The sequence below is a fragment of the Nannobrachium achirus genome (assembly GCF_963921795.1).
Source record: "Nannobrachium achirus genome assembly, chromosome: 23".
NCBI lineage: Eukaryota > Metazoa > Chordata > Actinopteri > Myctophiformes > Myctophidae > Nannobrachium > Nannobrachium achirus.
Window position 1 is genome coordinate 9965013 of NC_137830.1, and position 15531 is coordinate 9980543.

General features: G+C 40.8%; 1 protein-coding gene across 1 annotated transcript in view; it reads left to right on the top strand.

Moving 5' to 3' along the window:
- Positions 1 to 15531, top strand: part of LOC308308743 (protein NLRC3-like) — a gene marked incomplete at its 3' end in the record, with an annotated part of 95346 nt that overhangs the window by 57914 nt on the left and 21901 nt on the right. Inside the window, exons 3-4 of the mRNA XM_080754196.1 lie at positions 11237 to 11342; positions 13707 to 15478. Coding sequence (XP_080610322.1) covers positions 11237 to 11342; positions 13707 to 15478 — 1878 coding nt within the window. The remainder of the gene's footprint in view (positions 1 to 11236; positions 11343 to 13706; positions 15479 to 15531) is intronic.

Consider the following 15531-nt stretch of genomic DNA (forward strand, 5'->3'; position numbering starts at 1 on the left):
GGAAGCCCGTACCAATCCCAGGCCATACCAAGTGAAGTATGTAGACCACACTTTCTTCAAAAACTTCAGCCAGGTGAACCTCTGCAAAGCCATCCGCCCGGGAAAGGTCACTGGGGATCCCACCGTGCATGACCTCTGAGCAATCAGGTATTTGAATACATAATAATGACATGGCTGCGGAAACCAAAACAAACATTATTTAATATGAGTATTAAAACCTGACTTTTCTCCCCTGTCACTGTCCTTGTATTCATCCTAGGTACAACGTTGATGGCAGTATGGAGTACAAGATCGACCACTCAGACGCCTGGAAGCCCTACGAGTCCCCATCACTGAGGAAGAAGAGCAACATCACAGTGTCCCCACTCTACACCTGCCGCCGCACCATTAAAGCGATGAACTTCAAACATCTGCAAGAAATGAAGCAGGTGTTGCCCAGTGATTTCCATGGCTTCTACAACGCCCTCCGCCATGAGCACGAGGAGTGATGGTTTCTCTGTTTTTCTCTCTCTCCGTCTGACATCACCACATAGAATCGCAAACTTGACTGAATGGACACCTTTACAAGATTTCATATTTAGATTGTAATTAGAGAAAAGACAAGATGAGTGTTAAAATGTGTTAATTTTCTTCTATAATTTTAGCAATTTTGATTACATTGCTTTCAGTGCTTGGGGACATGTGTACAATGGCTAAATATGTATTTTTAGATACAATAAGTCCATTCAAAAAGAGGCACCACAATCTTTCATGGGCAGATGTTACTTATGGGGGCTAGTAGTGTCACTGTAAATTGTAATAAAATAAATTGCCAGCTTATTGTGTCTAAAAGGACACATTTAGGCACTTGCACACATGCACTGAAATAAAGTATTTAAAATCGCTAAAACAATAGAACTAAATGAAAACATTTAACTCTCCCATCTTTGCTTTTCCCTAATTACAATCTAAAATTATGAAACCTTGTATGATATTCTTGCTCTGGGGTGGCATCGTTACCAAAGTTCCTAATTCCCACTGGGTTCATGTTCCTCCCTGCCTGGACAGGTGTTATGTCGACAAGTGTTCTGCTCAAAGTGTCGTCCTCCCTCGTACAGTCTTCACTACCTGGAATCCAGCACACAGTGGTTAATGTGCGTCATGTGTGCTCTGTTACTGTTTAAAAATAGTTTAGGGCAGTGCAATGTTTCTTTATTTGCTTATTTGTATTCTTATTTATTTGCCCATTTCTAATATAATTACAGCAGAATGCACTTTTGAGATGTTGAAATTTGACACCACAGTAGGGACATCTATCTTCATTGTTGAGGTCAACTTAGCCAATGAGTCTAGCCTTAGTAGGTTGAAGAGCGTTGTAGAGCTGAACAGACACTTAACCTATGGTCCTTCCATTTTCAGTTCTATGTAATGCCCTTTCCAGGCACTGTATTACTGTTACAACCAGGCCTGGAATTTCATCGTTTTAGGGGCAAGGCCACTTGGCCTTTAGTGTAGTCCATTTTTTGAGGGTCCAAAAGCCAAATGCCGGGGCAGGAAGGCCATCAAATAAAACAACAATTTTAGTCCATTTAAATAATGAATTTAATTTAAATGTTACATTTAATATGTAGAATATCTGCTGTGAAATAAATAAATGGGTATTTACAATCTGATGCTCAGCCTCAGCCCTGTACAAATCAAAGATACTGGATTGGTTTATAAATGGGAACTCAATACTACACTGTTGTCTACATGACAAGAAAGACACTGGTGTCACATGTTAGCAAGACAGAGACAGAGGAGAAAGTGGTACAGTCAGCTGGGGCATTAAGGCCACTGTGGCCTCAGGGCATGCCATATTTTGGAGGGGCACAAGGCCAAACTGAGGGGCAACGACGGCCATGGCCTTCATGGCCTCCCTGAAATTCCTGCCCTGGTTACAACACCTACATTAGAAATACTGAAACCCTCCTCCAAACATCCTTTACATCTCTAAACAATCACATCGATAATTTTGTACAATTAATTCTGCAAGTTCTATTATAATTAGTTTTCATGTAGAAAGAAACTAACAAATAAGATTCAGCAATTGAACACATCATTGAAACGGGGACTCGGCAGGAAAATCTGTTTGATTAACCTGGTTGCCACACACTGTGGAGCCACTGTCTAATAAAATATAATTCTGTGCATTTGTATTTGACTATTGTAGCATTTTTTCCTTCCAGCCTAAAGTTGATCTTGGTCATCACTGTCTGCTAACATCAATGTGAAATAACCTATTGTACATGAACACTTATTTAGCTTGGTTATAACATCAGAGGGTCTGCTGGTAAGTAAATAAATTACATTAGGAATTGATTGCATTCTTTATTAGCAAAATGTTCATTAATCCAGGTTGTACAGTCAAAGTTGTACTGTAATCTGTTATGAAACACTGTTCATCATAGTAACTAGTTTGTTTTGGCCAAATGGTCTGTTTTTGTAATCATCCATTTCACATTTCATGGATGCTATGTACATTAAATGACAGAATAATAAAATACATTAGGCTATTGTGCACATTGTATCATCAATCATAAGAAAAAAATAAGAAACAATAAATATTGTATTTACAGTAAAAAGGTCAGGGCCGGAGGTAAGGTTAATTGTCTAGTTTTGATTTGCAGCATCTGTAAGTGACCTATCAGTGCTTTTATTGTGTGTATTAATAATATATGCATTTCTATTTTATTTAATGTATAAAAATGATTGATTAGTCAATTTAGTCAATAGTTTAAAAACAAATATCGTGTGGATATAGGTTTTATATAGGGCATATTATGTGAGGAACAAACAACAGAAAGCAGAGATTACTCACTTTTACCAGACATGGCAACCGCTGCCAAGAATGGAGAATTATGATTGGCTAGTGGGAAAGGCCGCACTCCATTGGCTCTCTGCTGATCACGTGATTATTGGCCGTTTGATTCCAGGCATGCATTCGTGTGCGCGTGATACAGATTCGTGTGCGTGAGATGACGAAAGCATTCGTGATGAAGTAACCAACAAAACCACTCGTAAATCAGTAAGAAAATATTCGTATTTTGTCTTGTTTTTTTGTTTTGGCATTATAATCACTGCAGCTTCCCCAAAAACATTCATACTTTTTTTTTTTTTACGGATATTTTTTTCCAATTAATTTGTTTACGTATAGTTTTTTTGGTAAAAATGTTTACGAGTAAAAAAAAGGCAAAGTACGAATACGAATTAGTATTGGCCTAATAATAACCCCATAAACCTTCTTCATGTTCGGTGAGAGTTTGATACATTTATGATACATTTATGTAACAATATTAATGTTTTGTGTTTGTTTTGGGGGGATGAGAGTTTGATATGTTTATGTAACAACTGCATGTGTTTATTATTGGTTCCATGTGTTTATCCCATGTGTGATGTGAGCTTGTAGATCTACCAGGTTTCTGCCCGACAGCAACGATGTGTCTTCCTTATTGAATAGTGTAAACCCTTAAAGGGACAGTTCACCCCTAAATGACTTTTTTTCTATTACTCACCACCTCATGGAAACTTGAATTAATGGATATTTGATTTAGTTTTTGTCACATTCTTTGTGTCTCCATAGCTGCGGCTCATCAAATGATTGGCTTAAGAATGCAATAAAAATAAAATTATAAAGTCCATGAGCTCCCCCCCCCCCACCCCCCCCCCCCCCCCCCCCCCCCACCCCCCATCATCAATTACTCAACCCCATGAAGCCTTGAATTCACAGAGATTTTATTGCTTTATGTGTGATTATGATGCATAAAAAAGGAATCATTTATTAACTTCAAAACAACACTCTCAGTTGTTTGGCTACTCTCAGAGGTACAGATCTTTAAGGGTCCATTTGGTTCCAACACTCTCAGAGTTAAAGACCTTAAAGACCTGTAAGGTTCCATTTGGTTCCATGTGTACACTCTCAGAGTTGTGTCAAGTACAGTAATTAAGGAGAGTAAATGTACTTTGTACCCTGGCCTATAATAATATAGTTACTATATAATTTAGACAGTAGAGGAGTGCTGATTGATGAGGTGAGTCAGGGGTTAAAGTTCACAGATACTAGATTACAGTGGAGAGGAGAACAGACTCCATTTTGAAACCACACTAAAGCTTAGTGATTGACTGTTGGTTTGAAATGGTCAGGTGTTTAAGGTTAACGTTAACCGTTTTTATTGACATGCATAGTGTGTGTGTGTGTGTGTGTGTGTGTGTGTGTGTGTGTGTGTGTGTGTGTGTGTGTGTGTGTGTGTGTGTGTGTGTGTGTGTGTGTGTGTGTGTGTGTGTGTGTGTGTGTGTGTGTGTGTGTGTGTGTGTGTGTGTGCATGTTTACAAAGGACTGTACATACTTGTTACCAAAGATGTGTCACGCACCAAAACAAATCCAGAAATGTTTCAATGCAATGGCCCCCATATTTGCAAATATAATGGCAAATACACCAGGCGTCATTGTGATTGAGAACAGCAGAGTGGTCTTCCTATTAGAAGCTGGCTGTGCTTTTGATTCAAGTTTAGAGGAAGCTTTCCATACTAGCAAAGTTAAATGCCAACCATTCGTACAAGCCATTATACATCTAGACCAGGGGTGGGCAAGTATTTTTTCCATGGGGTCACATGAACAACAGAATATATTGTGGAGGCCCGGGCCAAAAGGCAGTGCTCCTCGCAAACTAAACACATGGCTTTACCTCCGACTTCCGTAAATAAATACTCAGTAGTTACATTTGTGTTGAAAACCCGGCATACGGCATCTTTTTTTAGCCACTTTATCACTTTATTTTTTTTGATGGGTAAGGTAAGGCAGGTCGACTTGTTACCAGTCTGACCACCTGCTTGAGACAACGATCCAATGATCATGCACACGTGCTGATGTACACATTGCATCCATATGTACGTGAATAAAAAACTTTCGTCCATGCATGAGGTAAAATTTGAAAATGTGTTTGTTGTAATTTGCCATTAACCCTACAAGGGCCGGTCAGAGTGAACCAAAGGGTAGCATGCAGCCCCCAGGCCGCACAATGCAGGTCTGATCAGGCTATAAGTGTCAGCTCATTATATTATATATATATTTGGCAGCTTGGACCATGTCCACAGGTTGGTGGTCTTGGGGGGCTTGAGTATGAAATGGTTGTCCAAGTGTAATATGAGGCAAAGCAGCTTGCAACTCAATATCCTCATTATAGGCTGTCCATCTATTATTTGGAGAAAGTGCTTTCTATTGATAATGTGTTAAGACCAGTCTGGTTCAGTCTGGTCTTATGTTGACTGTGAATAAGTGAATGGGTGTTGTTTACATTCTGTACATTCTGTGCTTGTTTGGATTCAAGCACTGAGACACATGTTCCAGTGTGCAGGACATCAAAGGCCTCAGTTTGGCCTAATGTGTTCATTCACATTATGTATTTATTAATTGCATATTAATTTATACTGTTTGTGTAGTTTTAAGTTCACATGAACTCAGAGCCTATAGGTACATTTGTGTGTGTGTGTGTGTGTGTGTGTGTGTGTGTGTGTGTGTGTGTGTGTGTGTGTGTGTGTGTGTGTGTGTGTGTGTGTGTGTGTGTGTGTGTGTGTGTGTGTGTGTGTGTGTGTGTGTGTGTGTGTGTGAGAGAGAGAGAGACTATGCATCCAGTATTCAGTTTTGTATCTATTTCTTTGACTGTAACCCTGACAGGTTTAATAAAGACCTAGAGATGATCTATTTCATTGACTGTAACCCTGACAGGTTTAATAAAGACCTATGATATTCTATTTCATTGACTGTAACCCTGACAGGTTTAATAAAGACCTAGAGATGATCTATTTCATTGACTGTAGCCCTGGCAGGTTTAATATAGACCTAGAGATGAGTGAGTGTGTGCAGAGAGAGGAGGAGGGAGCTGACAAACATCTCATCCAGTCTCCAACATCTCCTCCCCAACCTGGACCTCCTCACACTAAGTATGTCTCTGCAATGTTTATCTATAGATTGTAAGTTACTATGTGTACAGTTTGATATGTGTCTCCAGTGTTGTAGTGCTAAATTTGGAAGTGTGGGCACTCCCCGCCCGTGCACGCTCATGCACGTGCGTCCGTGCGCGTGCACATAACGTTTTCTCTGGCTTAAAACGGGTCTGCGCGGCGGCAGAAATAGCCTTAGACCAGTGGTTCTCAACCAATAATTTGATGACCGGATCATCAGCCAAACTTCCCATGCAAAATAGCTCCACAACTGATATTTCCAATGAATTAATCCATTTTCAAATCTTATATTACCATCTGCTGTTAGTCATGCTCATTTCAGCACGGCTGGCGAGCCTATTTCAACCAATTGCTGGGTCAGAACGACCTGGAAATATAATATCAACTGACTTGACTTGAGAGAAGTGTGGGCACTCCGTACCCCCGCGTTCTTTCATAATGTGATGCAACAATAAAGAATCTTGAACAAACTGACCTTTTCATTCACATGATAATTTATAAACATTTATCATAATTCCAGAAGTGTTGACCACAGAGCAGAGTCTCCAACACCCAGCTGTGTGTCTATGAAGAGTGACCGGTCTATGGGACATCCTCCTGTCTTCAGTGAACCTGGACCTCCACACACACAGTATGTCAACACCGACACACAACAAAGTATAGACCAACTTAGTTGACACAAGTTGATGAGCTAACAAAGAGGGAGGGGTCAAGTTGTTGACTGACAGACCAGTAATCCAATCAGGTGCTCTGGGCAGACAGGGGGGGGGTCATCCAATTCTCCAACTCAAAGGAGCTTTATTGGCATGAGAAAACACACGTTTACATTGTCAAAGCAAGTGTCAAAATATAATAAAAGCTGTTGAAAAAGGGGAACATATACAGTTGGAGGGGCTACAGCATTGTGTAAACAGATCTAGAGCTATATCACATTTTGGTGTTATGTACATGTTATATATATACAGTATATACAGGGTATAACGCTTTTTGGAACAAATCTTTTGCAGTCACTTTGGGACAAAAAGCTGCATTTTATTATCAAAATGATTTTAAAGGGATATTCCACTTTCAAAAAAGACTTTTGGTCATTTTATCATCTAATCAGGCTTTTAGATATTTGATGTTAATCTTATCAGGCCCTCTAGGCCCAGGCCCTCTCCCCATACACACTCTCTTGTAACTTCAAACTCCATTTTAACCATGATAGATTAATTAAAAACACATCTCCACCGCTGTGGCGACCCCGAAGGTCGTCGGCTTGGGCGCCCTAGCCTAGCTAAATCATTAGAGCAAGCCCTGGGCTACATCTTTGCAAAATTTGGTGCTTTTAGACTGATTTGCACAAAATTAGCATTTGCTCCCCTTAACAACACTTTGTAAGCCGGCCGTACTTGCCCGTACTTGTCCGGACCACGCAATCAGCCGCTCGTACTTTCCCGTACTTTTACCATAAAAATGAAATTAATAATATATATATATATTTTTTTTAAAGTCGCCGGTCGTGCTCTGTCTCTTTAAAAAGTGATGTGAGGGGTTAACGTGTCAGTGACGTCATTTCGTCTTGTTCTTCTCTCTGCCTGGAGAATACATAGCAGCCACTGCGTCTCTCTGTGTGCATGCAGGCTCCGTTAGCATAGCGATTCTCCGAGTCTATTTCGATCAGACGAGAGGCGGATTCAAGGCTTCACAATGAGTGGATTACATGTGTTCAGATCGCTGTGCGTGCACAGAAGACGGATTGTATTTTCGGGTGCTGTTTATTATCGCTGTTTTCCCCGTATCGCTCCATGTAAAGGACCGGAGGAAAACTGCCTTCAGCACCATCAATTCAGGTTGGCCGACCAAACCGTTCATGCACGGTTTGCTGGCTTGCACGGAGTGATCCGAGCGTGTTGTTATGATTTGGTGCTTTGCTTTTTTAAAACATGTTTATAAATAAATAGCAGATTCCACGGCAGTACCTCTGCACCCCTGTTTTTAAGGGGCTCCCTGGGGCTGGCAAAGGGTTAAGGCCCGCACTATGTGGCAAAAATGGAATTTCAACAAATGGAATTTCACCACAAGCCAGGATGGCGATGAGCCCTGCTTTCATAATGTGATGCAACAATAAAGAATCTTGAACAAACTGACATTTTCATTCATTCACATATATTTATATAATTTATAAACATTTATTATTATAATTAGCTCAGCGGTAGAGAAACCGTTATTAGAGCACGAAGGGTTCCCGAAGGGTTCCCAGTTCGAATCCGGGCTCCCCCTGAGTTAATGTCGAAGGGTCCTTGGGCAAGACTCTGAACCCCACATTGCTCCCGGTGAGTAGGTTGGTGCCTTGCATGGTTTCCTCCGCCACCGGTGTATGAATGTGTGCGTGAATGGGTGAATGTAATGCACAATCTCTGTAAAGCGCTTTGGTTAAAAGCGATATATAAATGCACCATTTACCATTTACCATTTATAATTATAATTCCAGAAGTGTTGACCACAGAGCAGAGTCTCCAACACCCAGCTGTGTGTCTATGAAGAGTGACTGGTCTATGGGACATCCTCCTGTCTTCAGTGAACCTGGACCTCCACACACACAGTATGTCGATCCATTACATTATACACAACACTAGAACATGGCACATGTGTTGCACAGTGTGCACATTGTTAAAACATAAAACAGAATATTATAATCGTGTGCCCTCCCTGTCCAAGCATTACCTATAGACTGAAAGTTACGATATGTGCAGTTTATGAATAATAATTCAACCTACGGCCACTGTGACCCATACTGTAAGCTCCACTTATTTGCCATTTATTTTATTTGATAAACAAACCACTTAAATCCTGTGATTTCTTTAGAGTTGTTAGTAGTTAACAGTGGTAGCATGGCTCCCCCTAATGGCCAGTGGAGGAACATGAAGCTGACTGACCATGCTGTTGCTATTCACCATATTCACCTGGCGGCCATGTTTGAAATTTGCATTGAAACCGGGTGGCATCTGGGGTGGTGTGGGTTCAAGATCCACTCGGACTGCTTTTTCGGCACGCTTCCGGCGCTTGCGACTGACGTCACGCAATATGGCTGAAAACAGCAGACCTACAAGCTCACAACGCATCGCAAGCACAACGCTTTGTGGGCTTGTAGATCGGCTGTTTTCGCCACCCAACACAGCCACCGGTGCCCAGTCATTTTTAGAGACGGCTACATGGATTAATTCTTATTGAATAAAGGAAAATAACACGTTAATAAATATCAGCGGTGAGAGACACCCCAGTGGAGGGTCGCCGGTGACAGTCAACGGCCCGTGGTCAGCGGCGAGGTGACGGTCAGCGGCCCCGTGGTCAGTGGCGAGACCCCCGCCGCGGCACCTCTCACGGACCTCCGCTGCGGTCACCCCGAGGTCAGTGGCGAGAGACCCCTGCAGAGCGGCCACTCACGGCCACCGTGCGGGGGTCCCTCGCCGCTAATATTTATTATTACATTATTTTTCATTATTGATAAACGTTTTCTTTTTTTGTAATGTTATTTTCCAGTGTTGAATATTGAAGAGGAATTTTCGGCAAAGAGTTAATGCAATACTGTTATTTATTATTAAAAGTTTCTTTTGGGGATGTTAGTTTCCTTGTTAAATAAAGGTTTGAAGAGGAATTCAAAGCCCAAAAGCCAATCACAACATGATATTGTGTAACGTCAGTTGCAACTTGCAACCGCCGGATGTGCAGAGCCAAAATGGCAGACGCGCCGAAATGGAAGGCACAGTGGCAACTGGGGTGGCATTTCATTAACTTAATGGCAACATGGGCGAGTTGGGCTCAGTGCTTGCTGCTTGGACCCCAGTGTTGCTGCTTGTCTTTCTATTATTGTATTCATTAGTTTGCTGTTGTTGCAATGTTGAGGAGCTGAAACCCATGGAATTTTACTCTGTTATGCTTGAATAATGGGACGTCACGTTACAATAAAGAATACTGAATAAACTGACTTCCTAATCATGTGATAATTAAAGACATGTTTTCTTGTTGTTTTTGTATGATTCAGAAGTGTTCACCACAGAGCAGAGTCTCCAACACCCAGCCTTCTGTCCATGAAGAGTGACTGGTCTAAAGGAGCACTGATTGACTTCAGTAATGAACCTGGACCTCCACACACACAGTATGTCAATGAACAGCATCTCTCTCTTAAAAGAGCTTTGCCACTGCTTGGTCAGGATGGGACAAGATGGGCTCTCTGCTCTATTGAGAAAACTTGTTGCGATTTGGTATTAATACAATTAATTGGCGATGATATGTATTTGGCCAGGAACCCCTAAATGATATGTATTTGACATTTTGGACCGCCTAAATGATATGTATTTGGCCTTTTGGACCCCCTAAATGATATGTATTTGGCCTTTTCAAGGAGAAATGAAGGCGACTACGTATAGATAGGAATCCTGGTCAATGAATTAAATAGAGCAAGATCTTCAACAGGGGGTCTGGGACCCCTAGGGGGTCCTCAGACTTACTACAGGGGTCCGCCAATTATTTGTGTGATGGGGAACATGAGCTTGTAGATCTGCTATTTTCTGAGAGTAGGTTTGTGAGAAGGAAAAAGAGCAGAGGCAATGACAGTAAAAAGGTTCACTGTCTGAAAACACATTAACATGAATCCAACTTATTAATAGAAATGATAATGTATGTCAAACAACTCTATGAAGCCATCTATGAAATCTATAGAAAAGGTTATTCTCCACATATTCTTACAATACACAGTGGGGGGTCGCTGCTACATCTAAGTCATGAGCTTGTAGATCTGCTATTTTGGCTGAATGTTCACCTACAGTATATGGTTAAATAAATCAGATCTCACCCCCAGTCACTTTTTTATTTACATCCAGTACACTACCTCCGTTCACCTCTTCTGTAAAGCACTTCGCTTACTCGGCTTCTTGTTTGATGTGTATTTTTTTATTTTTTTATCGTCACAGCAATGTTGAGGAACCAAAACCCAATACTGTTACTCATATTTACAAACGGAACCGCCAAATATTCTAAACTTTCCGCGATTCTGCCAATAATAATAATTGAGGCACACAAGTTTTTGCCGGACCAAACAATGGATCATGTGACGTATTGGCTCATTCCATGGCACGTACAGTATGTGTATCCAGAAGAAAACTTCAGAGAAGAGAGTTCATGTACAGTAAGAGACGTTTGACTGAGTGGATTCCACATGGATTCTAATGATTGAATATAAATAAAGTAAATCATGTTGATCCTCTGTTTCTCTCAGGGTCCATCAGCAGAGAGCAGGGTCTCCTGTACCCAGCTGTGTCTCCATGAAGAGTGACTGGTCCATGGGTAGACCTATTCTCTTCAAAGATGGACACCACTCTACTGATCCCAGGTCAGAATGTAAAACACACAGAAAACAACATTTAGTTGTTATCAAACTCTACTGAACAGACATAGTGGTCTGGCTCTTAATATTTTAGAGTGACAAAATCCTTCCATATTTGTTAAATAAATCCACATAATACATTGGCTGTGTTCTACCTCGAGGTGATTTTATACAAAATCAAATAATGTTAACTTTGATGATTGTCTTCCTAAGAACAGAATGTTGGTATCAACCATACCAATAATAGATACTAAGAACAGAATGTTGGTATCAACCATATCAATAATAAATAATAAGCAGTGGAAAACACTGCCTGGTGAAGGTTTGCGCTCTGTGGAGCGTCCCTTTCTAGTTTGATGTTTTTCCTTTTCACAGAAATGTTGAGGAACCAGAACCCAAAAATGTTTTCGTTTTCATATTTAATTGTTATAGCCTACATGTATTATAATGAGAAATAACAATACATCATGTTGAACAAACCTTTTTATTGACAAGATAATTATAGAAACATGTTTATGATTTTCCACAGACCAGAGTCTCCAACACCCAGCTGTGTGTCTCTGAAGAGTGACAGGTCTAAAGGAAGAGCTCCTGACTTTGGTGATGAACCTAGACCTCCACACACACAGTATGTGAATCCATTACAATGTACACACTATAAGACACAACACGGTGCTGATAATCTGACATGCCATTCACCAAACAGCCCTGATGTGTGTGTATCACAGGTGTAACATTTTCTTTTTGTTTTGCCTGAAAGTCACGAGCGGGCGTAGATCATCCACAAGTGTTTGAACCAGGTGGCCACCCTCTCCTCTGGGCTGTGTCCTGTCATCTCAGTGATGACCCTCCAGAACACATGTTCACCGTGTACAAATATTACCTCTAGTCTACGGTGATATATAAGAACATTATATGTACAACTATTACCTCTAGTCTAAAGTGATATAAGAACAATATGTACAACTATTACCTCTAGTCTACAGTGATATAAGAACAATATGTACAACTATTACCTCTAGTCTACAGTGATATAAGAACATTATGTACAACTATTACCTCTAGTCTACAGTGATATAAGAACATTATGTTCAACTATTACCTCTAGTCTACAGTGATATAAGAACATTATGTTCAACTATTACCTTTAGTCTACAGTGATATAAGAACATTATGTACAACTATTACCTCTAGTCTACAGTGATATAAGAACATTATGTTCAACTATTACCTCTATTCTACAGTGATATAAGAACATTATGTTCAACTATTACCTTTAGTCTACAGTGATATAAGAACATTATGTTCAACTATTACCTCTAGTCTACAGTGATATAAGAACATTATGTACAACTATTACCTTTAGTCTACAGTGATATAAGAACAATATGTACAACTATTACCTTTAGTCTACAGTGATACAAGAACATTCGATGTGTGATTAAAATGTGATTAATTGCGATTAATTAATCACAGAGCCTGTAATTAATTAGATTAAAATGTTTAATCGCATCCCAGCCCTAATAAGAACATTATGTACAACTATTACCTCTAGTCTACAGTGATATAAGAACATTATGTACAACTATTACCCCTAGTCTACAGTGATATATAAATTAACATTTGTGTACAACTGGGCTGTGTTTTTGTATCATGCAAGGTGATGTAATACATGTTCATCTATACAATATTTTCAGAACCCATGGGAAAAAGAGCAGATCTACAAGCTCACAACACATGGCATCACAGCACTTCCTGAGCTTGTATATCGGCACTATTCATTGAAAGACAAAGCATATAGGTTTTAAGTGGTTAATTAAATAATATAAGTTATTAAACTATCTATTATCTATATTATATTGTGTTCATCTCCACAGAGAGAGACCCAGAACCACACCTGAACAGAAGACATCCAGTCAAACCACAAGTGAACAAAGTAAGACTGGACACATTGTACACTAATTAACATTTCATATCAATTCATGTGATGTTTAATTAGCAGAAAACATTATCAGACTAAATGTCCACATTGTATTCCTGTATCACTGTCCAAATACTGATGATTAACATATACATTTAGACAGAAACTAATGATCCAATGATATTGATTAATTATCTGTTTTTTCTTTATGTTGTCCCTATTTTTTGACAAACTGTAGATTTTCTGGAGGGTATTTAAGAAATAGTTTTAATGGTATGCTATATTACACGTAAAGTTATAAATTAACTTTAACATGTTTAACATGTCTTCATTGTCTTTCTCATAGCAGGTGTCAGTCCACTGGAGTATTTAAAGGTTTATAAGGTCGGTTTGAACCGTCTTGATCGTGTGACATACGTCACTGAAGTGCCCTCCCTCAGCAGCATCTACACAGAGCTCTACCTCTCAGCGGGAGAGAGTGAAGGGGTTAATAACCAACATGAGGTCTGGCAGCTAGAGACAGCCAAGAAGAAGACCCTCCATGACCAACCAATCAAATGCTGTGACATCTTTAAGCCCCTCCTCCTTGGCAGAGATAAACCCAACAGAAGAGTTCTGACCAAGGGCATCGCTGGCATTGGAAAAACCTTCTCTGTGCGTAAGTTCACTCTGGACTGGGCAAAAGGTTTGGAAAATCAAGATGTCATTCTCCTGGTTCCCTTCTCATTCCGGGAGCTGAACCTGGTCAGAGATGAGCAGCACAGTCTTCTCTCACTGATCCATCATTTCCACCCTGAATTAAAGAAGGTCACAGCAGAGCAGCTCGCTGTCTGGAAGGTTGGCTTAATCTTTGATGGTCTGGATGAAAGCAGGTTTCCGCTGAAATTCGAGAACATTGATATTGATTCTGATGTCTTCAACAACAATGACATTGTTTCTGATGCCACAGTGACATCATCAGTGGACTTGCTGTTGACAAACCTCATCAAGGGGAATCTGCTCCCCTCAGCCCTCCTCTGGATAACTACGAGACCTGCAGCAGCCAATCAGATCCCTCCTGCATATGTTGACTTGGTGACAGAAGTACGAGGGTTCACAGACTCCCAGAAGGAGGAGTTCTTCAGGAAGAGATTCAGTGATGAGAAGCTGGCCAGCAAAATCATCTCACACATGAAGACATCAAAGAGCCTCCACATCATGTGTCACATCCCAGTCTTCTGTTGGATCACTGCTACCGTTCTGGAGGACATGTTGAAGACAGACGAGACAGAAAAGCTGCCAAAGACACAGACTGCCATGTACAGCCACTTCCTGTGGGTTCAGACAAAGAGGAAGAATCTGAAGTATGACGATACACACAAGGTAAATAATAAAGACAAGAAAAAGAAACCAAACAAGAGACAGAGAAAGAAGCAACACCAGAGGGAGAATCAACAGCAGCTCATGGAAGCTGATAGGGAGGTTCTTCTGAAGCTGGGCAGGCTGGCGTTTGAACATCTGGAGAAAGGTAGCATGATGTTCTACCAAGAAGACCTGGAAGAGTGTGGTCTGGATGTGAATGACGCTTCGCTGTACTCAGGAGTGTGCACAGAGATCTTCAAAGAAGAGACTGATCAATCTGAGAGAAAGGTCTACAGCTTTGTTCATCTGAGCATCCAGGAGTTTCTGGCTGCAGTCTACCTGTTCCACTGTTACACACAGAGGAACATGAAGGTACTGAAGACATTCCTGGGAGTTGATGTCAGTACCTTGGATGACTTCCTGAAGAGAGCCTTTGAAAAGTCCTTGGAGAGTAAGAATGGACACCTGGACCTCTTTCTCCGCTTCCTTCATGGCCTCTCACTGCCGTCCAACCAGAGTCTATTAGGAGGCCTTCTGGATCAGACAGACCACAGTCCAGAGAGCATCCAGAGAGTCATTGACAACCTGAAAAAGATCAATGATCAAAGGTACTCTCCTGACAGATGTATCAACATCTTCCACTGTTTGATGGAGATGAACGACCACTCACTGCATCAGGAGATCCAACAGTACCTGGAGTCAGGGGACAGATCAAAGAAAGAACTGACTCACTCCCAGTGTTCAGCTCTGGCCCACATGCTGCTGACGTCAGAGGAGGTTCTGGATGAGTTGGACCTGGACAAATACAGAACAACAACAAGCTGGGGGAAATCCAGACTGGTCCCAGCTGTGAGGAACACCAGAAAGGCTCGGTTAGTAGTCATGTGATTAGAAAACCTATTAGAAGAGAAACAGTCTACCATCA